Source organism: Camarhynchus parvulus, chromosome 1A (genome assembly GCF_901933205.1).
Source record: "Camarhynchus parvulus chromosome 1A, STF_HiC, whole genome shotgun sequence".
Lineage (NCBI taxonomy): Eukaryota > Metazoa > Chordata > Aves > Passeriformes > Thraupidae > Camarhynchus > Camarhynchus parvulus.
In genome coordinates, this window is record NC_044586.1 from 26,149,296 (window position 1) to 26,174,956 (window position 25,661).

The 25,661-nt window shown below is 35.2% G+C and overlaps 1 protein-coding gene across 3 annotated transcripts in view; it reads right to left on the reverse strand.

The window, feature by feature from the left end:
- Positions 1-254: 254 nt before the first annotated feature.
- The window catches only part of SCYL2 (SCY1 like pseudokinase 2), a 34,112-nt gene continuing 8,705 nt past the window's right edge, over positions 255-25,661 (reverse strand). For 2 of the 3 annotated variants that reach the window (XM_030959842.1, XM_030959841.1), the window contains exons 4-19: positions 22,106-22,250; positions 21,313-21,462; positions 20,473-20,694; positions 19,523-19,639; positions 18,019-18,144; positions 16,401-16,577; positions 13,161-13,172; positions 12,906-13,028; positions 11,558-11,671; positions 10,972-11,104; positions 9,244-9,362; positions 8,541-8,641; positions 7,924-7,990; positions 7,714-7,800; positions 6,493-6,612; positions 255-5,898 (exon numbers count right to left, since the gene is read on the reverse strand). In XM_030959842.1, coding sequence (XP_030815702.1) covers positions 5,248-5,898; positions 6,493-6,612; positions 7,714-7,800; positions 7,924-7,990; positions 8,541-8,641; positions 9,244-9,362; positions 10,972-11,104; positions 11,558-11,671; positions 12,906-13,028; positions 13,161-13,172; positions 16,401-16,577; positions 18,019-18,144; positions 19,523-19,639; positions 20,473-20,694; positions 21,313-21,462; positions 22,106-22,250 — 2,464 coding nt within the window. In that variant the 3' untranslated portion in view covers positions 255-5,247. The remainder of the gene's footprint in view (positions 5,899-6,492; positions 6,613-7,713; positions 7,801-7,923; positions 7,991-8,540; positions 8,642-9,243; positions 9,363-10,971; positions 11,105-11,557; positions 11,672-12,905; positions 13,029-13,160; positions 13,173-16,400; positions 16,578-18,018; positions 18,145-19,522; positions 19,640-20,472; positions 20,695-21,312; positions 21,463-22,105; positions 22,251-25,661) is intronic. The other variant, XM_030959843.1, reaches the window with a different exon arrangement.

Here is a 25,661-nt window from a genome sequence, read left to right on the forward strand (position 1 = left end):
ATTATCAATAAAATATCTTCCAATGTGAAAATATGAAAATTCCTTTATTTCCATAGGCAACCTAATTCAGAGTACAAAGTGATGTGTATTTCTCAAAACTGTCACTGTACCTTTTACATAGCTTTAAAGTAACTGATCTAAAAGTTGATACAAGAATAATTTTGGTTTTGAAGAGCTGTCCAATAAATCAGATATACACTAATGCCATGCTATGACAGTTCTATTTATGAATCACGGCTGACAAAACAACAATATCACTATAAATCCCATGAGAATTTTAATGTTTTACAATCAGAACATAAAGCTGCCACTAGTACAGAGACTGTACAATTAGACAAATAAACAATTATTAAATATTTTGCACAAGGCCTGAGTTCACTATAACACATTTTGATTTACAGCTTCATCTCAAATCTGTACAGCAGTTAGACCTGTTCCAGAGAACTTGAAGACAATACAATTTCAGGGCTTATTTGTTATGTTGATACAACAGCGAGGCCTGAAAGGCAAGAGGATTTGGTGTATGAATCCAAGGTTTTACTGCCTTGTGTCATTTTCTTGCAAAGCAGTCAAAACCTAATTGAAGGTAATGTACAAGGCAGAACCTCATTTGAAAATCAGCTCACTCATCTGAAATTCTCCAGATACATTTCCTCACAGCTTTCCAAAGGAAAAGTTCACAATGAGTATATAAAATGCAGCATATCTCTTAATAAAGAAAAAGGATTACATATACAGCCAGGTATTTTTTTCTGTACTTCCCCTCCCTTCTTTCATTGGAAATGGCACTAAGCACCAATATCCCACCCAACCCCAATAAAAAAACCCTAATCAATAAGCAAGGGTCACTCCAAAGTCCAAAAACTTCATTGTAATGCAAGATCCAGTAATGCAAGATCCAGTGTTCATAAACTTATGTTTTAAAAACTTTCCTTTTCTGCTCAAGTCACACAGATGTAGGCAGACTAAGCATGTCTTATTAATAATAGATAACACAAATATCATAGAATTCTTAGCCTCTATGGAAGCTTTATGGAATTTGATTCAAATCTAACTTCTCATTTAATCTCTGTTTTTTTGGTGCAGTTGAACTGAAAAATCCAAAAATCCTATAATCTAGAATATAATCACACCTATCTATCTACAGACACAGATAACATTACAACAGAGATTATAATACAAAAGTCAACATACATTTTTCTTACTTTAAAAGGCAATCAGGGTATCTGTTAAGGTTCCACATAAATGTGAACCAGTTGTTGCTAAAAGATGAAACAGAAAAGGAAAGTTTTAAAGAATAAGGCTTGAAATGTTGTGCACCTACACATCCAAAAATTCAGCCTTTTACTTGGGGTACTTAACATCCGTGTAAGGCCACAACTTCCCCACAACATTTCTTATTCACAGTGAGGAGAACAAAGTATCTTCATTAAAACAAACTAGCATCCTCCCATGCTCCCAGTAAAACTTCTCTCCCCATCTCCCAAATAACTGATAACTCCTTTACCTTTCAAAAGACTCCACTGGTACTGCTGCCCTCCTGCATAAGCAAGTTTCAAGGGCCATTCTGTGCCTTATTCACACTACTTGTGTGATGAAACGGAACAGTTCGGTTCCCTCCTGCAGTGACACCTGTGCCATTTCATTCCTGGTTTCTCTCAAGAGTCAGAACTAGGGGCTTCCAAGCTAATCTGAAACTCAGTAGTTTTAAGGTTCTCCATCAGTCCAAGTAGAGAAAGTTTTTCAAGCCTCTTTAATACAATCCTTCCCTCTAGCAGGATTAGTTTGTTTTCTGTGACTGAGTTTTGAGAGGATGCTTCAGATCCATTAATACTTAAACCCAAATGGAACCAAGAGCTCTAATATGGAAAACACTGCTGTCTTGGTGCAATCATGTTCATTTAGCATACACCAGAGCACAAAAAGCACAACTGATGTAAGATGTGCAGCTATTTTCACTTAGCTTCTCCTTTTGTAGAAAACAAAATATAGATGAATCACTTAAAGAACAGGAACTTATGCCCTTCCTTTTACAAATCAATGTAAACTAGATGGGCTGGGCATTTCAGCCCAGACCCTGTCCTCATTTCTACAGTAGAATGAAGACATGCTGACAGTGGGTGACCCAAGTGGGTGCACAGCGGCTGTTGTCATGATACAACCTGACAGGCGTTCACATTTTTCCTTTAACTTAGGTTGAATATGAAGGGCAGAAATTTAGTGTAATTTACTGTCTTCCTCAAGGCATTGTAAAGAATAGCTTATTACCAGGTTATTATTTCATCAACAGCATTTGTAGTTTTTTAATCAAGTACCAATTTCAAACTTGTGTTCTCCACTTTACATGAGGACTAGGCAGACCCTCTGCTTGAGGCCAAGCTAGATGTAGCACTGCTTTCCATCCAAGTTCAGCCACAGGAGGCTCCTGGAATACCCACATTTTGTAACATTGTCTCTTCCCCATTGTCTTTCCCAAAAACCAACTTGGATGTGAAGCACAACTGCTGCTCTCAAACAATTCACTCTGACCACAAAACAAGTATTCCAGCCTCTTGCAGGGCCTCAAGTACAATGACTTTTAAGTGGAGAGATCAGTTGGCCAAGGATTCCTAAAGAAAAACTATTGTAGCAGGAGCCAAGTGGCATGTGGCCATGGTTACTTACCTCTTGCAAGTCCTCTTTCCTTTAAGTGAAGAAGAAATCATTTGAGAACTTCAAACACACTGAGTTTCATGACACACTAAGCAAGAAGCATCTATGTGGAAAAGGGATTGCACTCACTACTTTTGTTTTATTGAGTTTTTAAAAAAAAATTAAACAACTGGAAGATTTTGTTAGAGCTTTTGTAAGCACCCTTTCCAGTTTTCTTTGTTGTTCTTCCACTCTGGGCATTCTGAAAATTGCAGCAAACAAGAGAAATCAACATTATGCTCTCAAATATAAATGGAAAAAAGTCTTATTGCTTGAGTCAATAAAGACCTTATTCCATTGCATTACCACTTCAAAAAAGAGCTTATTTTAATTTGAACCGGTAGGATTTACTTTTCCTTTGTTCTTACAAAACAGCGTATGTTCTGGTATAGCCCATGCCAAAAACACATACCCCAAACCACACAGTTTAGGAGATCTAGTAAATGAAATCAGATCATTTTTTTTCTACTTTCCCTGCAATAGGTTAAACTAAATCCAGTTCTGAAAAGCTCCCAGTCCACAGACATCAGGACACTGACTTTTAAGACTGCCTTTGCCATAGATGTATTAATTTAATACATTGTAGAGTCCTATGAGATGTTTTTAATATAAACTTATTTTCCTAATAATTTAGAGGAATACAGATTCAAGTAATTCTTCAAAGGCTTGCCTTAGGTTACCCTAACAAAACACAGCTTCAAAGGGTTGACATAAAAGAAGACATGAGTGTGATTGAGACTATTGAGTGCCAGCAACCGTAAATGAACTTAAATAGTTCAACAGTTCTAGTATTGTACTTCAGCATACATGGATATTTTAACATAATCTACAATGCTTACCATGAATATTAACAGCACATAAGCATCACAATGTATTAGGTATTGTTTTCCAGACCACAAATTTATTGGTCCCAGGTATTTTAAAATGATAGGACTAACGCAGCAGCTATTATACATAAAGAGTTCTTTAAGAAATATGCTTAATGCTATCACGGCTTAGAACTGTGGAAGTATAACAAAATACAAGTCATATTTACAGCATAAGGCCCTTTGGTATCTTAAGCAGCAAATGAAAGGAGAGTTTCTTCAGTGAAAGGCTTTGAAAAATAAAGCAAGTAGGCTTTCCATAAAAAAAGTAACTAGTTCTTTCCTTCTCAAAATAACCATTTATAGTCTTCAAAATTCTAGGTAAGAAAGCTCTTGAAATTCTTAGGGAAAAAAAAGTTAAAACTCAACAGTAGTATCTGACAGAGCAGAGATTCCACCATGGGCAAGCTGAACATACACCTTCTGGAAGCAGAAGAAACTACTACTTGGATTTCTGGAGACCTTTATTGAATTTAGCGTAATACAATAAAAAGGATCTGAAATACCTGTGTATTTATCATACACTCTAGAACTTACAACTCCATATTTGAGAAATCACTTCATGTCAATCTATCCTTCATAAGGACTTGATTTAAACCAAAAGTAAAATGAAATAGTTCACTCTTAGTCAAGGCAATTTATGGCAGTCTGCTTTTTCACAAAACCCTGTGCAAATTGTATAAGGCGATCCTTTTTCATCATCTCAATTGAGCCAAAAATTATTAATTAATTCAAGATATTTCTGTGTAACTGTGTAACGTGTTTAGTTACACAGCTGGGGCAGTCAACGTGAATTTTACATTTACATTCATTTTGTGAGGTTTCATAACTACAGGGTTTTTTCACATCAGTTAGAAGCAGCATCATACTAGCCAAAACAATGGAATATATAGTAAATGTGATGAAATCACCACATGTATTTTAAAATCCTGCTTAAGTGGTATGTTGCTTTTGCTATGGGGCTTGTAACAAGGATCTGGCATTATAAAAGAGACTGTAAACCAGCATGACCTTTGAAGCAGTGTTCTTCCTCTGTCCCAAACTTGAACCAAATTTTGGAACACCTTCTTATGCCTGATGAATTTTGTTATAGTTTACTACCACATTCATTACATTAGCTTACACGAGAGAAGAAAGTCAAAATATGCTCCCTTCTTAGTCTCGCCCATAGTTATGGGTTAGAGTGTTCTATATATAATTTGGCTATCAAAATTTTTAGGCCAGCATAAGAATTTTCTTTTTGCAAACTGTCATAGGACAAAATGACAGCTTGTGACAAATTCAGGCAACACGAGTAATTCACCAGGTTTGCATCCAATAGCAGCATTACCCCATAAGCATTTTTGCTGAACTTAAAAAAATTTTGTAGGGAATTTCATTGGACTTAGAGTTCAGCTCTGAATAATTTCAATATACTTCTTTTTCAGATGAATATATGCATCCTACTTTCAGCACTCTCATGTTGGTAAAGAGACAGGAAATCTTTAGCATGTAAGATGACTTTGCAGTCGCACAATTCCACTGCAGTACCAGGTGAATGAAACATCAGCCTTTTTTCCTGCCCAGAAGTCTTTACTTTGCTGGGTTGAAATTTTCCCCAAGTCATGCTTTCATTAATAAAAACAAGATGTTAATCAGCTTACCCATGATCCAAATTTCACCAATCTTTGAAGGAAGAAAACAAAACATTTTACCCAAAAAGATCCTTTAAGTCATTGCTAGCTGAGCTGCTGTTTGTCATTGTGTTTGCTGGTTGTGCAAAGTTCTGAGGAGAAAAGAAAGGATTACCCTGTATGCCAAAGCCTGGCTGTGCTAGCATGTTCATCTGAGGTCCCAAGGCTGCACTGCTCGCATTCGGGGACCCTGGCGGTGGCACAAACTGATTGACCCACTGGCTTGATTTCTGTTGAGCCAACTGCTTCATGCTAACTTTGGGTTTTTGAGGACCAAAAAGATTATCTAAAGCAGACATATCTGGGGGTCTGTTTTGTTGTGTCAGTGGAGTGATTGCAGATGCAGCATTCATAGGACTGTAATTTGGCATATTGGCAGGTGGTACCATGTTCATCTTGGTTGCTCCTGTTGCACTTGGACCACTGAAGAAATTCTGAGTGGCAAGACCTGCTCCCATGGTGAATCCAGCAGTCTGAAAGCCCATATTTGTGTTTAGTCCATTAGTCATATTTCTCTTTGTGTTGTCAATGGGTGATGAAAATCCCATTCCAACACCCATAGAAGGAACGGAAGAGAAGCTGTTTGAAGATGCAACTTGAACTTGGTTGATAGGACGGCTGGTCAAAGATGCCATATTATCTATCAAGGTATCTGTCAAGTCTTTTGTCTGCAAAATACATAAAATGCAGTTAAATGTTTTTCCTGTACAGACACTCTGGCAAAAGTATTTTATTGTTACCCCTGCAGATCCGGTATCAATTTTTCAGAAATTAGAATTCACTGCATGGAATTGGGCATGAAATATAATAATACACAAGAGAAATTACATTATTTGTGTTCTTTGCTACTTAGAACTAATTGTTATGCAGCTTTAATTTGACATCTAAGACTCCACGCAAAGCACTACTGTGACTGTTCGCTTAAATGCCCCATTCCTATCCCCAAATCTTATATATATTTCCTTAAGAAACTCTTCAGAGAAAAACCTTTCTTAGTATGTCCTTTTTACTTATCTAGTACCATGATCTTCCTATAATAATGACACCCTTGGAAACTCTAGCAATTTAAACAGTGGGAATATTGCTAATTATGCAAGTGGCAGGCACATGAAAATTTTATTTAGCTTTTCTCAGCAGTGCTGTTGTACCACCAGAGAAAACAAAAGTGACTGACAGGAGGGAAAAAAATGCTAAATGCATACAGCCCTTGAAAAAGCATCAGAGCTCCAATGGAAACAGTGCAGTTGTTTGTTCTCTCTCACCTGCTTCACTGGAGGTGTCACTGTAGTTGCTTGGGGCTTAAGAGGTTGCTGGCTTTTCAGTTTCTGTGCCTGTTCTTGTTCTTTAGCTAACTTTTGCTTCTCTTCCAGAGTAAGTGACGCCTTTAAAAGGGAAAGTACTGATAGTAAGTTGCACAAAATGGTTATTCTAACACTCATATTTTTATTTCATACTAGCACTGTTGTTTCAATAATATGTGGTAAACAATACAATTATCTACACAAAAGAGAAAGTCAATAAGCGAAACCTACTATAACATTTACTATATTGCTAGAAAGTACTTAAAGCAAATAAATACAAAATTAAGAGCAGCCTAATGAGAAATTTGGGCAGATCTCTAATAAAAGAGATATATCAGCAAAACCACTTTAGCTTTGTTTCCTTAATATTGGGCATAATAAAAAGTGTTCTTCACAGTTTTTGTTTTTATATGGTTACTAACTTGATCTAGAAATGCAATTGACCATAGAGTTGAAAAGGGAATTTCATTTAAAAACTGCTCAAGAGTATTTTGAGGATTTTAACTCCACTTTTGTTAATAATGAAGGATGAAATAATTAAATCATTCCCCCTTACTTTAAAATTAATGCAAGGATTCAGATAACTAGAAATAAAAATTAGAAAACATAGATTCTAGGCAGCCATTTCCATAATTAGTAGAAAAAGAATTTTACAATACTTAAAGTTTATGTTTACTGTATTACTGCTTATATTTTTTTATGTTATGCTATGTTTTTCCTTTACTTCTTGTATTTAACCACATATTGACTGTTTTCACTTAACTTTGAAAGGTACAGTAAAACTTAGTCTCTACTACTACTTAAAATTCTACATTTTATCTTCATTTCTCTTTGTCATTTTATCATAAGGATCCCTATTTTGCTTTTCCTACCTATATCCAGTGATGAAGTTTCAGTTTCATTTAAATCTATAATTAAGGAGAAAGAAAATGACCACAAATTTATAATCCTAATTGCTGCCTACTTCGTACAAACGTTTTCAAGGAAAGGCTTACATGAAAACTGAAGGATATGATTTGAATGTTTTTCATGGACCTTCTCATGTGACTATATAAAGCAGTTAGTTTTCCTACTAAAGTTTTAAATATTATACCTATTTACACACATTCTTTTTCTGCAACCCTATCAGCCTTAGATTAGACAGATGGAAAAAAAAGAACTACAAAATAAAGCAAAACACACCTTTCTCTGTATTGATGACATCTCATTCTCTTTACTATCAGATCCACTAGTCAGAAGGTCAGTTCCATTATTAAATACCTTGTCAATCTGTTTAAGTTCAAAGAAAAAAAACTTCATTATTTGAAATACTGCAATTTAAGACTATGTAAATATCAACTAAGTGATTTTAAATTTCAATGTTCTATGTGTAAGTTACATATTGTTACTTACCTGATTGCCTGTACCACTCGATCTTGCCTCTTCAGCCCCACTCATTTGGTTGGCTATGTCCAAGGATCTACATAGTGCGAAGTATATTACCACAAGACAACTTTGCAATCATGTCCACAACATTAATCTAACAATGCAGATCATTCTTCTGCATTTAAATAATATGAAACAATTGCACTGAGAGGAACCACTTTTATTTAATGCCTTCAGGAGACTGGCAAATGTTCTTTTGAGAAATAGTAAACATCTTGTAATAATCTCCCATGGTCTTAATTTCTCCCTTTGAGCAGGGTGACCCAAACTTCAGACATCCCAAATTATTTTGTCTCAGAAATCTCACTTCATATCAGGTTCCATAAAATAGCTCCAAATACTACGAAATATCACAGCCTTCTAAAAGGCTGCAATGTTTACGTTTCTCGATATGGTTTATTCCTCAGCAACTGCAGGAAAGCAGCTTAGCGCATAGAAGTGGATCTTCTAACAACTGTGCTTATTTGAGACAACTCTCAACTACTGAACTTAGAATTACCTGATTTTTTTTATTGCTATGGCTAGAGTTCTCTAACATTTGCCAAAAAATGACTACTTCTCCAACACAAAACATTAACACTTACTTCTGTTGCTCTTGCATGACGTGAAGTTGCTCAAGTTTTGTTTTATGCTCTGCTTCCAATCTATTCAGCATATCTCTTATAACACAAATAAAAGAATTGAACTGGAAAAGAAATACATGAGAAGTTTGGATTTTGCAGTGATGGAATTCAGAGAGGTGTAACTTAGCAGGTAATACCTCATAAACCTAGAATACACAATGTAACATAAAGTGTAGACTTTTAAATAATTTATACTCTACCTTCATTCTTGTGCATTAGATAGCAAATTACAAGCAGAGTGCACACTGAAACAGGGAAAAATACACACCACTAAAAAAATCTGAAATGGGCCAATGCAGACAAAACCTCCACACGAGTATTACCAGATTCATTTTCAAGCAAACAAAACAACCTATTATTCCCTTTCCCAGTATTTCATAGCATTTTATTTTAATACTTATTATGTTAGTAGCTAACTGCTTTTGCAGGGTATTTGGGAGGTGACAGTATTAATTTTGAAATTTTACACCAGATCAGTTAAATAGACTAAAAAATAACAAGCTTCAAACACAGAAATACAGTAAAATTGTGAAGAGTTTTTCTATTGCTTATTTTCACAATAGACACAGACATGCAGTAATGTATTAATTTTTTTATGACAACAGTTTAAATTTATTGTCTGATAATTGTTAAAGAAAAGCATGGAAAACAGTTCTGTTCCTACCTGATTGAGATTAAGATTGTTTTCAATACTAAGAGGAATCAGATGGGGCAATACTTTGCCTGCAAGCTGTTCTTTGGTGATTCCCAACTTCTTGTGAGTAAATGTGCATTTGTAAATACCTAACACAGGACATCAAAATAGGAGAAATTGTTAAGTTTAGTAAACAATGTGAACAAACTCAAAGTAGCACACTCATATGTAAATTGATCATTTGAGCAACCACTGTGTTTGTGTGCAAGCAGGGACAAACGTGACCAAGAGAATCTTAAAGGCTAAGTACTGATCCATAACAAACAGCAAGAGGCTTTGCTACACTTCAGAACAAGATGTCCAAAGTCACACTTTGCAGCTATGAAACCTGGTATTAGTGATTGTCTTGTTCTGGCCAATTATTTGAGAATATACATCTTTGAATGTGCAAGTGATTTGCCACAAACTGACACACTGCCACTTGAGGAATCAAGCTGCATCAACTAAGGATGTGTTCTCTCTCTCCTGGCTCACTACAAGCTAGGATTAACTATCATCCTGCTCTCTGATGGTTTTTTAATAAAAACTGTTAACTAGAAGTTTTGGACTGTTACACATAGTATCAGAACTCATGCATAATCTTTATCTGTTTCAAATTCACTGGAAGAAGAATCCTGACAGGCATGAGAGACCCAGTGTTAAGCTCAAATGTTCTGTAGTGTTTCTGACAGGAAAAGTCCTCTGCTTAAATGGTCCAGCTCTGGTAGCAAACACTGAACATACTAGCATAAAAGACACAGCAGCTTTTAACAGAACTGAAGCAGAAAACAGAGTCTCTTATTCTTAGATAGCAAATAAAAGTCAAAGCTGCAAGGGTTAAGGGAAACAGGCAGCTTTAGATCAGTACAGACAAGATGCCTTCTTGTTGCTTTTGAGCAAATAAAAATGCTGCTGCCATCACGTATTAGTACAGTATTTAATGAGGGTTACTGGCAGCGCAGCTCAGCTGTTACAACTGGTCTACACCACTTTGGTGTCAGGAGGGGAAACAGTCACTGTCTTCCAGACTTGGCCAAGGAGTCACAACTCTTCCTTGGACGTGGCTCTGGTCATCTGGGCTCCTTAAGCCCATTCAATTTGCTAAAATCACACACCCTGTGAAAGGCAAGCACCAAGTGGCAGTAGAAAAGCTCAAGTGGGAGTGAGGTCTCCCCTCCCAGAAGTACCAAACCATTAGGTTTTGCTAGTAATTTTGGGAGACCTCACCCAGACTGTGTTCCATTTCTACCCACAGGCATAACTGTGTGCCTAAATATCCAACAAAATGAGTCTAACCAAACCTGCCGTAAGGAACAGCAGATTTGTACACCATCATTTATAGCATCTGCTATGCAAGAGTGGTAAAAGAAGGCAACAGTAACATCTCAAAAGCTCCAGCATCTGAAAGATGACAGTTCATATATTCTTCTGAAGGAAACAGCCCCTCTGACTCTGTGGAGCACCCAGTCCATGTAAGTATCACAGCCCAAGAACTGCAGTGAGTACTCAGAACTGCACCAGGCCCTGAAGACTGAAAATATACGTACTAGTGCCCAAATGTCATACATACAGTAACTGAACAGGGACATACTCAACAACCAGAAAGTTTTTAATAGTCATTTTACGGATACACTACGTAAGCACATTCAATGGTAACACAGAAAGCTCTTGGATTTACAATATCAAAGCACAAAAGAGAAAGTTGGAAGTGTTAGTTACCTAAAATTCCCATGAGCACCGCAGGTTCCTTTGATGGAATTTGTTGTAGAAAAGGTAAAATATCATCAAGCACAAACCATTTATCCAAGTACTCCAAAATCTTGCCCAAACACACTAGTGAGTTTACCCGGACCTGTGAAATATGATAAGAATTAAACAAACACTTTATTTATAGAAAAAAAAACAACAACCCAACAAAACAAATTTACAAAACTCATAAGAAAATCTTTGTACTGAAAAATTCAAGACAAGTTAAAAAACACTTTTGTACAATGAAAGAAAAATGCTTGTTTTTATGCTCACAAAAACTCAGCTTTTCTGCATGACAAACATTGTCAATGTGTATTACTGTGGAACTCACTTCAATAATTTTTACAATATTACTAACATGGTAAGTTGTTAACTACTTTAAAAAATGTTAGAGCAAAGAAATGATGCTTTTGCACTTTTAAGAAGTTTTTTAAAAAAATTCAGTAAGAAATCAGAACACGACTGGCTTTTCTTTAAAGACACAACATGGCAAACCCAAAGTAATTAAAGGTTACAACATTTTCTGAACGCTAGAGAATGTTACTTTGATACTCACAGCAAGAGAAGAAGTTTGCAAACATGCATTTTTAATTCTTGGAATTAATGAATTTTTCATTGATGGGTAATCTATTAAATTGGCAAACGTGGGAATTATGTTCAGGCAAAGCTCCTAAAAAAAACAAAGCACACAAGTTTAAAAAGAAACATGCATATTTATTATAAAATTAGTACTAATATAACTCAATATCAGTTAGTTTGAAGCGTCTTCTTAGGCTTTCCTCTTAAGGAAATATTTAAGGAAATATGTTCAACTAAGCTGCCCTTAATCTATCACAGTCACTTAAAAATAGCTATAATAATAAAGCATCACGGCATGTATACAGAATCTTCAAAAATGGATTTTAGAAAAAAGAGCATTCATAAATTCGTAATATTTAAACAGCACGAATATCTTGCATTTTCATGAGGTTCCTTTATATAAAACCCAGCTTTTACTACATCAAACTATCAATCTCTTACATAAATCAAGAAAATGTCAACGACTGCTATCAAGAATACTGCAGCACAATGATAGCCTGAATGATAAAATATCATGTCAAGATTAACCATACTTTAGCAACAGAGAAAAAAATAAACACATAATTTCAGACCAATCTCAAAAAAAAAAACAGCAATACTAAGTATATGTTGTAAGTAAACACCTCAGGAACCAAAGTACTGATGCAGAAAGAAACTCAGAGACAAAAACCTTTGTCCCTAATATTACAAAGGCTCTGCAAAGGCAAAGTCACATCTGATTATCCAAAAATGTCTCTGAGAAATATTTTATTTCTATATCTCCCACTCCTGAACGTTTTTGGGTAACTGGAAGTTAACTGCAGTTGAATGACTAAAAAAATCCCCAGAAGAACTTTAGAAAGGTAGAGAAAGCCTAAGGAGAAAAAAAAATCATGGATATATAAAAATGTCACAAGAATGTATATTAATATGATTTTACAGCACATCAGGTCTCCTGAGGTAACTGTCAGCACAGATGTTCTCAGCAGCAGGAGCTCAGAATCAGCCACCTCTCACTGACTGGTAAAGCATGCATGCCTGCATGGTTTCTGTTGCACAGGCAGTGAAATATAAATGCATATCCTACTTTCTGCTATGGTGGCTACTAGGAATCTAAGATAAGAGCATTAGAACAACAGCCAAGTGGTTTCCTTCCTGGAAAACAAGGAAACTAAATTTTAACAGAAACAAATGTTCTTTAACAAAGCATTAATCTCCTTTAACATTCAGGCATATTATACAATTTTGGTTTTTTTAAGTAAACAAACACATGAGTAGGCAAAATTTGGCATGTCAGCTAAAAGAGGAAAAAAGAAAGTTTTAAGTAAAGGCTGCAATTACTATACCTGGATCTGAATTGAAGGTGCTTCCAAGGCTCTATAAACCATTGGTAGAACGCTGTTCTTTATTTCATCTGGTGGAGTTTTGGTTAGAAGCAAGTCCATTTTTTGCAGGAAGATTAACAATATCTATTCAAAGAAAGACAATTCAGAAGCCAAGAGTTTTAATTGCAAAGGATGTATTTACAATTTAAAATGTGTTGTATCATATCAAAAAAACTTTAGAAGTTTTTTTATAACTCAGGAAATATGATCACTTACCATGTTGCTTGCCTGAAGGCATGGAAGACAAAAAACACTTCGACATGTTATTGCATTTTAAAAACAGCAAATACAAATCAAACAAAATATGCATGTTCTAGACTGATTCTTCTGAAATAATAAATCATAATGACTCAGTAAGGAGTTTTTGTTTCTACTTACAAGAACTTGTAAATAGTTCTTGTTTCTCTTTATGGTCTTTTGTTAATATACACCCACAGAAAATCTTTATACACACATCACTGCTACAAAAGCTAAACTTCCAAAAAACTGTAACTAAAATTCTGTCCTCAAAGCACTTGATCACAATTCCACATATACAAGCTGTATTCCATGTGTCTAAAATCAAAACAGGGACATAATAAAAACAATATTTTGGCTACTAGATGGACAAAAATGCCTTTTTTCTATTTAACATGGAAATTGTGTATCCTAAAATTAAAAAGATCTCAAAAAAAATTCACATCACATTAACATAAAAACTAGAATAGCATATATGCAGAGTGGGATCCATCTTGCTTAAGATTACCCATCTAAAGATTAAACATTATTCTAAATCACTCAGCCGGCTCAGACTCAAATACAGAGCACTATGTAACTCATAAGATTCATATCACAACTTGGACAGGTACTAGAGGGGACAGTGAGCATCCACTGACAGCAGAACTCCTTTCAGAAAACAGGTTAAACTAGAGGGATAAATTATGTTTAAAAGTATCACATTTATAACAAAAAGCCAAGTATTTTATAGGAACACTTACATTTTTGTCTAAAAATACATGGCAATCAGTGTTTCTATGTCAAATAAACAGAAGCATTGAAGTGTAGAAACAGAAATGTAACAAGATCCCATTACAAATTTTCCCCTTTTATTTATTCCCCCTTCTCTTTACAGAGAAGAAAAAAATATTTTTATAGTGCAGCTAATATGTGTTTTCTTATTGGAAACGTATCATTTCCCAAATTGCACACACACACACACACACACAAAAATCATTCATTTGTTCCATGAATGCTGATTTTGATGCAATATCCCCATATTTGGGACAATCAGGGTGAAATGGATGAGACCAGTTTTAAAGCTAGATTTTATGGTTTTCTTCAATACATAATCTTTGTCCTAAACATGAGTTTTTAAGACTTACATGTTCTCTTAACCCTTGTTCTTCTCTAACAACCCTAACCATGTAATCTTATGGAATTACAGTTTCTATGTTTAAGCTTCTAGGGTCCTATTTAATAGGTTTTATCTATTTAGGTAAAAATTAAGAAGGTCCAGTCAGAGATTCACGCATACCATTTAATAAGATATTAACAGTTAACTAAAAATTAATAATGTAATAGTAATAATGCTTCATTCATTAATGCAGGGCCCAGTACTTGTCAGGGAACACTTCTGTGTAGTGAATTAGAAAATGAATTTACAGCACATCCTATGCTGTCTATGGAATACTGTAGATACAAATTAAAGATTTGTCTGGGAAGCTTTGTCAGAGTAAGCTAGGCTGTTAATGTACAGCACACATTACTCCACACTAACCACAAGAATAAGTTTATCTAAATATTCCATTTTCATATTATGAATTCCCTTACAAAAAGACATTGTGAACACTACTTGAATTTCTTCATATTGAATTAGAGCAGCTTTCCTATGATGCATTCATTTCCTAATTTGAATATCCTACTAAATTCAAGCAACAAGTCCCCCATACAAATCTGTAACATTTTTAAAGAGTGTTTGGAAGAAACACTGGTATCTTCCCTGAATGCTCTTCTCCAAGAGTTAGAAGCACACAGAAACCAGACATTTCTGCCTTGTACAAAGATAGTCACACCTGGAAATCTATCCTCTGGCATTCTGAATCTCTGTACTTTTTTCCAGAATTCCCGATATATTAACTTTGAAAAAATGACCTAGGTTACTTAAACTTTGCCATACTAAAAAGACCATAGGAATAACAGTTGAATAAGCCATGCAGTACTTTGCATTCAAAATATCAGCATAAGAATTTAATAGTGTCCAGATAGTCACAGAAAAACTTAGCAAAGATCCATCATTATGAGTTGACTCCAAGTTTGTATTTTGCTTCCTTTATCTCTCAAGATACAAACCAGCTTTTGTGTTCATTATGCTCCAGATGTAACTTAGCTACAAACTTTCTTGCAGCAAGGATTGTGTCACAAATCTAATGCTAAAGGCAACAGAACACAGATTTACCTTTTAGGATGACACAGCACAAATGAGATGTTCACTGGCTTTTGCTTAGTTAAACATTGACTTTTTTCAAGACAAAAGAACTAACATAAAGCTTCAGTGTACAAACAGCATTAAATAGTTCAAATTTCCTGAGGTATTCTCAGACAGCTGCCCCCTTCCCTGCCTCCACAGTGTAATGACACTTCTCTGGCTCAGTTTTCTGAAACCCAGAAATCAAAGGTCTGCTATGTTTACCTTGCCCTTTAAGTGCTCTGCAGATAAATAACGGCACACAGGAGTGAGCTAGAAGGAATGCATACCTGTCTCTCATCTGTGGAGGCACAATGCCCTACTTTGCAACAGATTTCTCAGGAATCATCATGGTGATGACAAAAGGATGGAAATTTTTCTCCTTTACAGTAACACCTATGTCTTAATACTTTTATACATTTAAACAGCAGGGAAAACAGCATATTTTACTTACACATTACATTTGTCAAATAAAAATGAAATTTATTTCACAAATCTTTGCACAGTCCTCAAACAAATACTACTCTTAATATGAAAAAATAGCACTTCTTAGAGAGTGTCAAAACTACAATTTTTCCACCCTGTGATCCCAATGTCAGCAAACTAGATACAAGAAAAAACTCAACTCAAAAAACCCCAGGTTCATCTACTGGTAGAATATATGCAAACATTGTACTGTACAACCCTGCTCAGATTGCCCAGATATGTGTTAAAATGCTTACAAATATATCTTCTACCATCAACCAAAACCAAGTGGTAAATGAAACCTTTTTTGCAAATCTCATCTATAAATGCAATATACCCTCAGAACCCATCTAAACAAACAGATGTAGAGGCTTTGAGAATTTCCTGAAAAATCTATTTTGAATGAATCAAGACTGACTGCCTGGACAACTACAGAGCAGACTGGGCAATGTGTGTGAAGCTGGAAAAGGGAAATAGAACAATTAGTCATTTGTTCAGGGAAAACAAAAACAAATATAAAAATCGTAATATGAATAATATTAACATACCTGGATTGGTTCTTGCTGCTTAAAAACAGGACCAAGATCAGGTAGAATGAGCTTGATATATTCTTCTTTGGTGCACTCCTCAGCAATTAAGAGAACATTAGGCAAGACAAAGGGTACCATATCCGGATTCACAAATTCAGAAGTCAAGCAAGGCAAAATTCGCTGAATTATAACACGCTAAAAGAAAAAAAAAACCCCAAGTATGAATCATGTACTGCGCTGCAGTAAGTTACCATTGTGCCAGTTCAGCAGCTTTTGTATTAGCCTGATATTTACAAAAAAGTAGACAGATAATTTTCAGTTCTGATCTCTTATTGGCACAGTACACTGTAGTTAATTTACACTGTGCTACTCTGTTTAATTTTCTGTTTGCATTCAAAATTAACAACTGTGAAGATCAACAAAAAGCAATTAACTGTACAGAAAATAGGACTTTTGAGCCACACATGCATTATGAAAACCATGCTCCATATGCTTTCTTTAAAAATACCCTAACAAGCCCCTTAATAATACCCTATAAACCCTCCAAATTAGTAATTTTTTGTTTCTGAATGCCATCATTCACTGAACAAACACATAATCCTACTATACCTCCCTGCAAAACTCCAGACATATTCCCTAACTAGGAGTCTGCTGATGAAACAGATATTAAAACTGTGGATGCAGCATTAGACATCCTTAAACGCTTTTGAAGTCAATAAACAGAAATATATGGTTCAAGGGCATAGTCATTTCCCTCATAAAATATACTTTCAAGACAGAAAAAAATTAAAAAGAATTCTCTAAGGATTATTTGATCAATCAGTGGCTGTCTAAAGTTAGGTGAAATACATGCCACTTATTTCCAAATTCAAAGCACCAACCATTTCTGATCAAATGAAAAAATTACTAAATTAAAAAGAATAGATTATTGACTATGAAGAGTAAATGTTGCACTGTGTAGTGCAAAACAGAATTAAAAATACAGAAATTTAATGCACTGGTTGAGAAGCTCAGTTATTCTATTATGTACTAAACTACTTTTCTCTCACATGTGCATTACCACTTATATAAATTAAGGTATACCAGAAAAGGCAAGGGAGCCTGTCTAGACATCTTGCTTAACACTGCACAGGAGAAATATGTAATGACAGGCATTTGCCTTTGAGATTTCTGAGCACTGCCAGCACAAGAAAGCACTTAGTCTACTGAGGGAAGGAAGCTTCAACATTAAAGTACTGCCTTGCTATAAAAAAACTTGAAGCAATCTTATAGGAAGAAAAGGTGGCAAATTGGCTTCAAAGAGCTATGATGGCATCTAGAAACACAGGGAAAGCCTTTAAGTGGAGAGAAGACAACTCCCTTTCAAACTGGGATGAACTACAACAGCACATGCAAATGATGGCTCCTTATTTGGCTTATTTGCCGTTTTCCATTTGAAGTATTATTGATTGCTGAGGAATACTTCCAGAATAAGCAGATTCTAATCTCCCTTTATTTCCTTCTAATCTATTCTGACAGTCTCATGGCAGTCTATTATGGTACAATGCTACAGAATGTCCAGCATTCCAGTATCAAAATGCTCACAGATGTTCATATATTTTCAAACTTGCTATTACAAGACATCATTCAGACATACCTTAGGTAGCTTTGGCAGAACTTTTGGTAGTCCTTTAAAGAACTGTGATTTCTGCAGGTTATCCCTTTGAAATAATGAATCAAAATACTGAAGCGTCATTGCTCCTACATCATCGAAGAATGGTATCTAAAAGTAAGATTAAAAGGTTTTGATCTGGAGGGGGATAACACTGACACTGCTACAATAATTCCAAAATACAGTCATCTATCTACCCTTTCAATGCATGACAGCAAGCTTTTACAATGACATGTCCGCAACTAACAACTAGAAAATTAAACTTTTGCATAAGAAGTAGTAAAATACTCAGATACAGGTTAATTATTAAGACAGAATTTTCCTAGCATTTTTCAAAAGCTCATGCATGTTATGTATATCTAAGTTAAAACATTATTTCATATACAGTAAGTGGCTTACAAAAAATGTAATGTAAAATAAAAACTTTGAATAAATATTCTTCTAGGAAGAATTATGCTATATTATATTATATTATATTACATTACATCACATTACATTACATTACAACACAGGATGACCTACTAGGTCATCCACATGTGGCTCCCACCCCTGGAAACTCCAGAAACCCTGGAAGCTCTGGTATCTCTACCCTATAATTCAGTGTGCAGATGTGGTAAAAGAGACTCAACATCTTTATAAAACCATACTGCTTAATAAAACCCCTCACAGATTTGCTTGTTGCAGTCCTTCAGAAAACTGAGCTGATACCTAAGAAATATCTGCCAATTCCCTTGCTCCCATCTTTCAGCATATAGGTGTACAAAACCATCACCTGCTCCTTCTCCCTTCTTCACCCACTGCTTCCTTCAGTTGAAACACTGATTCCTATCTCTGCACACCATCTTTTTACACCACAGCAAAATAACAAAATCCTTTAGCAAAACAAAACTATAAGCAGGAATCTGAAAGGCTATCATATCAGATTGGAGAAAATGGAGCGTAAGACAAGGGAAGAACAATGCTACTTTCAGATAGAAAAATGGTGCAACAGTTTTGCCTAATTAAAACTTACACTATATCCTACTTGCAATTAAATTTTGCTTTGTTAGGGTAAACAATTTCTGAATATACTTTATTTTTCTGCATACTTAAGAATACACCAAAAATCATAAGCCAAAAATTAATCCTTCCATTTATTACCCTTTATCATTTCCTCACTTTCAAATCCTTCCAGTATAATTTTAAAGACTGAATTGTATAAAATCATAGCACCGAAAAACTTCCAATTGAATGGAAAGGAATAAAACAGTGTTGCATTGAATAATTTTTGAATAATTCTTCTAAATTCTGTCTCAGCGCCCACTTTTTCCATATAAATAAATATCAGCATAAGGATAACTTTTGACATCAACTAACATTACATCTAAATGGTTAAAAAATATTTAACATTTCAAATGAAATGATTAACAGAAAACACTTCAAAATAGCTCGAGAAATCAAACTGTAATTTCTCTCTTTCCTATGGCTGCTGTATTTTCCATGGACTGACCTTAGTCATTTGATCAGCATCTGGTCTGACTGCTGGAGCTACGTTTAGGAGGAGCTTTACGTGCTCACGCACCTCCTCAGGTATGTTCTCAAGAGTACTGGAGCTTAAACGGCTCAGCTGTGGAAGTAATTCAAGCATGAACACCATGAAGTCAGAAAACTCTGCATGTAACTATTTCCAATGTACATTTGTTCTCTTGATGGTTTCTCTATCCATGCATTTGATATCCCTCTCTTCTTGCTCACAGTCTCCTCTGTTTCCCAAGAGCCTACCTGTTTTAGGTCCGATCTCTTTTTAAAACTTCTCACTGTAGTTCAGGTTATCAGAGAACACAAATATGATATTTTAAACGGGTAAATGTCATTATCTGAGATGTTGTCTACACACATTAAAATACAGTAGATACTGTGTGGCACTGGGCACCCAAAGAACTCACAACAAAGGAAACTTGCATATGAACAGACATTATGTCAGCTGATCCAATTAACTGTGACACTGTTATCTGTTAATACTCACAGTCCACAAAGAATGTGAAATGGTGATAGCTAAGTGGACACCAACTGCCATGTCAAGTGATCAAATCACTCTAAACCCAGCCCTCTTCAATGGTCCTACATAGGTAATTCACTGCCAGGTGTTTCATACTCTTCACCTCAACAGGTAATTATTTCACAAGACCAGCATTCAACAGGTTTAAAGAGAAATCAGGTGAAGAATGCAATTTTAGTTTATAAAGTTGGTACACATAACCTCCTCTAAACATATTTTTACTTCTTGTATTTTGCTATGATATTTTTCCTTGTTATAACAACAGTATGCAGGGTAAGATACCATTGTCAGATGGTTTATGTTGGAGCACTGATACTGTTCTCAATATTTCAATCTATTTTACAGAAGTAACTTTTCAAATACGAAAATCAACAAGCAATAACCATAAAAAGAACAAATACCTGGTCCAGCTGTCTACTAAAGCTTTTATAAATATCTTGCTTGTTGACCTCAAAAATTGGTTTCCCTTTATTAAACACTGCATACATAACAGCTCCCAGAGAGTACATATCACTGGCTGTCTCACAGCTCACAGAGAGAATATATTCCGGTGCCAGATACTCAGGATTTGGAAGACACAAGGATGGCAAGTTTGGATCCCATTCCTTACAAGGGAACTTTGGCTACAAGAGAAGTATGAGAAGCGAAAAAAAGTACATTTATCAAGGATTTTAAAGACAATTTTCAAAAAGAAACTCAAGCAGCAAAAAATAATTAAGCCACTCAAATTCAATTATGAATCAAACATCAACACAGTAAGGCAAAACTGTTAAGTATCTCTGTCTATAGCTTAGAGTGATTCACTGATGCAGTTTTATCTGAATATTAGAGCTGGGAAGTGTAAATGTAAAATCAAAGCACTGCTGTAATGGGGAAACATGAGATATGACGGAATTAATTTTCAAAGGTAGCAGCCAGGCACCGAGTAAGTGCAACACACTAAGTTAGGCTTGCAAGTCATCCAACATGAAGGGGAGCAGAAGTGGCACAGGCTCCAGCCTCTGTTTGAAACCATCACTAGTCTACTGTAACCCCACTGAGCTCACTCAGGCTCTTTTTCTGAGATGATCAAATGCAGCACTTCAATCCAGACCTGTGCCATATGTTCTGACTTCTGGCCAACAAAATACAGAGGTGAATATTAAATAAATGGCTATATACTGGAATGCAAAATCATGAAACTGGTTTCAGGCAAAGACCTGAATTTGAAACTGAATGATGATAAATATAAAGATTATTACCTCCTGTTCAGATGGATTTGTTGATTGGATACAAAAATCAAAGCCCATAATTTTCCATGCTCCACTCTTATTCAAGATTATATTTTCAGGAGTAATATTTCCATGGACCATTTTGACACTGCTATGCAAAAATGACAAACCTTCAGAAACCTGTTCATAAAAGATCATTATTTCAGGTTAAATATTTCCCCAAACATCCTATAAGACATTTACAAAAATTCTGTTCTTATGGTCACAGTTAAATTCCTAAGTTAACTACGAAACAATTTTTCATATTTTAGCCTATGCCTTAAAAATTATGCATGAAGGCAATTAAACACAGATGGGTAATCAACAGGTGAGATTACTAGTGTTAATTAACTATCACAGCATAAGTGTGGTGGTGCATTCCCCTCTCCTCTCAGGTCACACTATCTCAGAAGAACAAAAATGCTTTATGAAGCTAGTCAACATATTCACCAAACAAAACCTGGGAGCTAATGGTTCTCCACAGAACATAAAGGAAAGATTCACATATGGAAGTGACAGATGTAGCATAAACATTTACATGGAAAATAAAAATTAATTAAAGTTTCTATTTTACATGTCAGAACAATCAAAAAAAGAGTAGCACCTTAGAGCTTCTAGTGTTTATCCTCTTTTACACTTAGAGAGATCAGGGCACTATTACCTCTCACCTCACTATTATTTGATTAACTATAGGCAGACGAAACTTTGGCAGTGTACTGACTTCATTAAAAAAATCATTAAAATTAAAAGCAGAAAAATATTATAAAGACAACCTGTACCATACCTGAAGCAAACCATATTTGGTCTCCACGTCATAAAGTTTGTATTCTTTAATGTCTGATGGTAAAGGAGAAGGTAGGTTGTCCCAGCTGCCAAGAACATTAGCTAAACTTGCACAGACTGGTTCTGTACAAAATGCCAAGCAATCCCTGTATAGGAAATGCATTAAAAAATTTCTTGTGCATAAATGCAATATATCTCTTGACTGCAAATAAAGAACCATACAAACACCACATATATTGCCAAAGCACCTGGTGCTACCAAAAGCCATGTTATATTTCAGGTTTTGAATTCTTTTAATATTATACTGAAGAGAAACACATAAATATATCTGAAGTTTAAAAAATACTAGAATTAGGATATTTTATTCTCTAACATTCACATAAATCCCTAATGATTCACAAAATGCTTCATAAATTTTTTTTTAAAAAACAATGCTTTCCTTGTCCTGATCCAGGACAAATTGATCAAGTAATTCTTATTACTATTAAAACTTGTAAAATCAGACTTCTAGCTAGGCCTAAAATCAACATGTCCCTGACTGAAGCAGTACTTAATGAGGTCAGACAATGATTAGAAACTAAATTAATATAATATAAAGGAGCACCTGAATATTCTTTGACAACTGATAGAGAAGATCTGCAAAACACAAATACACTTTTTATATGAACAGCAGTCTTCATGGGAAGTGACTGTTCTCTAAATTATTTTATTGATTTTTTTCTTCATGAAAAATTAATGGTCTTGCTTATGCATTTTTGTGTCAATTGTTTTTGAAAACAGAAGAAGAGGTTGTAACACTGTCAAAATTTCAAATTTCAGAATTGGTCCTATATATCAGAAACCAATAAATGTCTCAATTTCCCAAGCTTCATACAACATAGACAGAGTCATCCTTTACATCCCCATTCTTCACACTGCTCTGCACAGCAGTGGAGGCCCTGGATGGCCATTGCCATTCACTCCTTAATTGTTTTAAAGGGATTTTTTTCAGAAAGCACTACATGGATGGTAGCACACATACCTGCTTTAAGGATCATTAATTTATGAGAACACTAAATACTGCATCAGCATGGACACAGAAAACAGAAACCAAAAAACAGTAACAAAGATATATTTTTTAATCTAAAGTTCTAGGCAAGAAGACAGAGCCTAACTTTTTGATCACTCCATAAAAACATCAGAAAACACATCTCAGCATGAAACTACCACATATTTTTTAAGTATTTCAATGATTAACAAGCTTGACCTTTAAAGTAAAATAAGGCCACTGTAACATGAAAACAAACCTCTTACTATCCATCCAGACTTTAGTTTTATCTACTGCCTCTCTAGAAGAAAAACAACTGAACAGTAAAATACTTTGAATGCTAAGTGTCAGCCAACCTGACACAATTTTTTGCTTGGTTTCCTCCCTCCCATTATGATAATGACATACCTTTCATGTTTCTATTAATATGGCTAGGGTTATAAAATTTGTTTCTATCATAAATACAAGTCAAAATGAGAACACAGAAAGACAAAGCATTTTCTTTTCAGTCTGACTTCAGCTTTACCACAGAGCTTATCCATTTAGTTACGGTTAGGGCACAGATGAAAATACCTAGGGAACAGTTATTCTGTGGTTTTCATAACAAACTCTCTGATTACTCCTGGTTTGAGGGAATAAAAATATGGCTGTTTATTTTTTACTTTAGGAGGTAATTAAAAAAAGGGCCCAAGCCACAGTATTGGGGGGATGCAGTAAATCTAATTAAATAGCAGAATTTTGCAGGAGTTGATGTCTGCCATACAGGGCAGCTGCCTTAACAGTTTCCTGAATAATATCAACATGAAATTCAGAATAATAAGATAAAAACATTTAAAAAATAAAAAGTGACAGCTAAAACCACATATGCTTTCTACAGAGAAACAATGTAACAAATGCAATGTCTAGTAAATTATAAGGGCCAATTCACACCACTACTCATTTTAAAGGGTAGGAATGATATTATGCCTTAATCCACAATTTGGTTTTTTTATCCTTTTCTTCAATAACAAGCTAGATATAAATTAATAATGCTTTGCAGTGCTGTTAATGGAATTCAAGACCATTTGTAAATAAACACACTCATATTAAATATTTAGTATAAATAAGGAGTTACTCATAAATGCATGTTAAGAGGTTTTACATCATTATATGTACTACGTACATTTATATTAAATATAACTATGTTGGATACCAATAATTTGTAGTAGAAACATTCTATTAATAGTGGAAAAACTATCTACGCACTAGAGTTAGAAAGGTATGGCCTTTCTTTCCATATCTACTTCAGCCCTCCAGGTGCATCAAGTATCTACTTGCATCATAAAGGAGAAATATAATGGGTGAGCTGCAAGCAGCTCATTACAACTGTACGTTACTTTAGGGAAACACAAAAGAAAAAAGGAAGAAAAAAAAGTCAGGTACAGTCTAGCTAGAGGCCCACGAGAGATTTCTTCAAGAATAGGCACTCTGGAAAGACCTGAAATCCTAAAACAATCTTACAGCATGCTTGCACAAGGTTACATACACATATATTCTACATAAACCTTTATTTTATTAATCTTCTCCAGAAATTGTTACATCTGTTTCTGGCACAGCAAGCAACTGTACAGGTTTTGTGCTTCTGGTGTTTCTACCAGCAGCTGAGTGTGCTGAGTATGGAAACAAAAACAGCAGAAGCTAAATGTAAGGCATTACTAAAGACTCACAAACAACTCAGATGTAACTACACTGCTACCTTTACTCAAAAGGCTTAAATACTTGACCAGAACACCACCAAAGCTTTCTTAAAGGTAAGAATCTTGGTGTTTTCTTCTGAAGGGCAAAGTTCAGGGGAAAAGTTGCTGAGTCAACTGGAAAGCTGTGACAATTTTTGGAAGAAGGCTGAGGTATACTCTGGGATTCACTTGCATACTCTATAATTTCAGATGACCCTAGGCCATTTAGCATGTAATGGTCTGTAGAGTACTGAGAGCTGTCATCAACCTAATTGATTCTCTTTAGGCCATTGTAAGGGACATACTAGATCATAGGTGCAATGACAGCTTTGAACCCCTGTTAATGAGAAATGTGTTTAGCACTGGAAGAAAGATAGATATGAATATGCAAGTGCAATTTAAGCCAATAAACCTGTCTCAAAGCAGGCATTGCAAAGATGAAGAAGCATTCCTACAGTATTCTCAGCTCCTAAAAACCATTTGGAAAAAGTCAACACAGAAAGGAAGGACATTATATAATGAATCTTTATCAGGCTACAATTTAGGATCACAGAACGGCACCTCTGGAAATCATCTAGTCCAACCCCTTTCCTCTTTGGGGGAAAAAACCCCAGAACCTCCATCATCTTCTTTAGTAGTATCAGGATCAGCTTCCTATTTTAATATAAAACCTTGATTTCCTTTGTTAGATTTTAGTGTGCTGTTATCCCTACAGCTGAACAAAATATCTGTAAGACTAACCAGTTATTCTTCCTAGTGACCAACTTTTTATAAATCAAATAAGCGCTAGATGAACATGCTGAATTTTGTCTTCC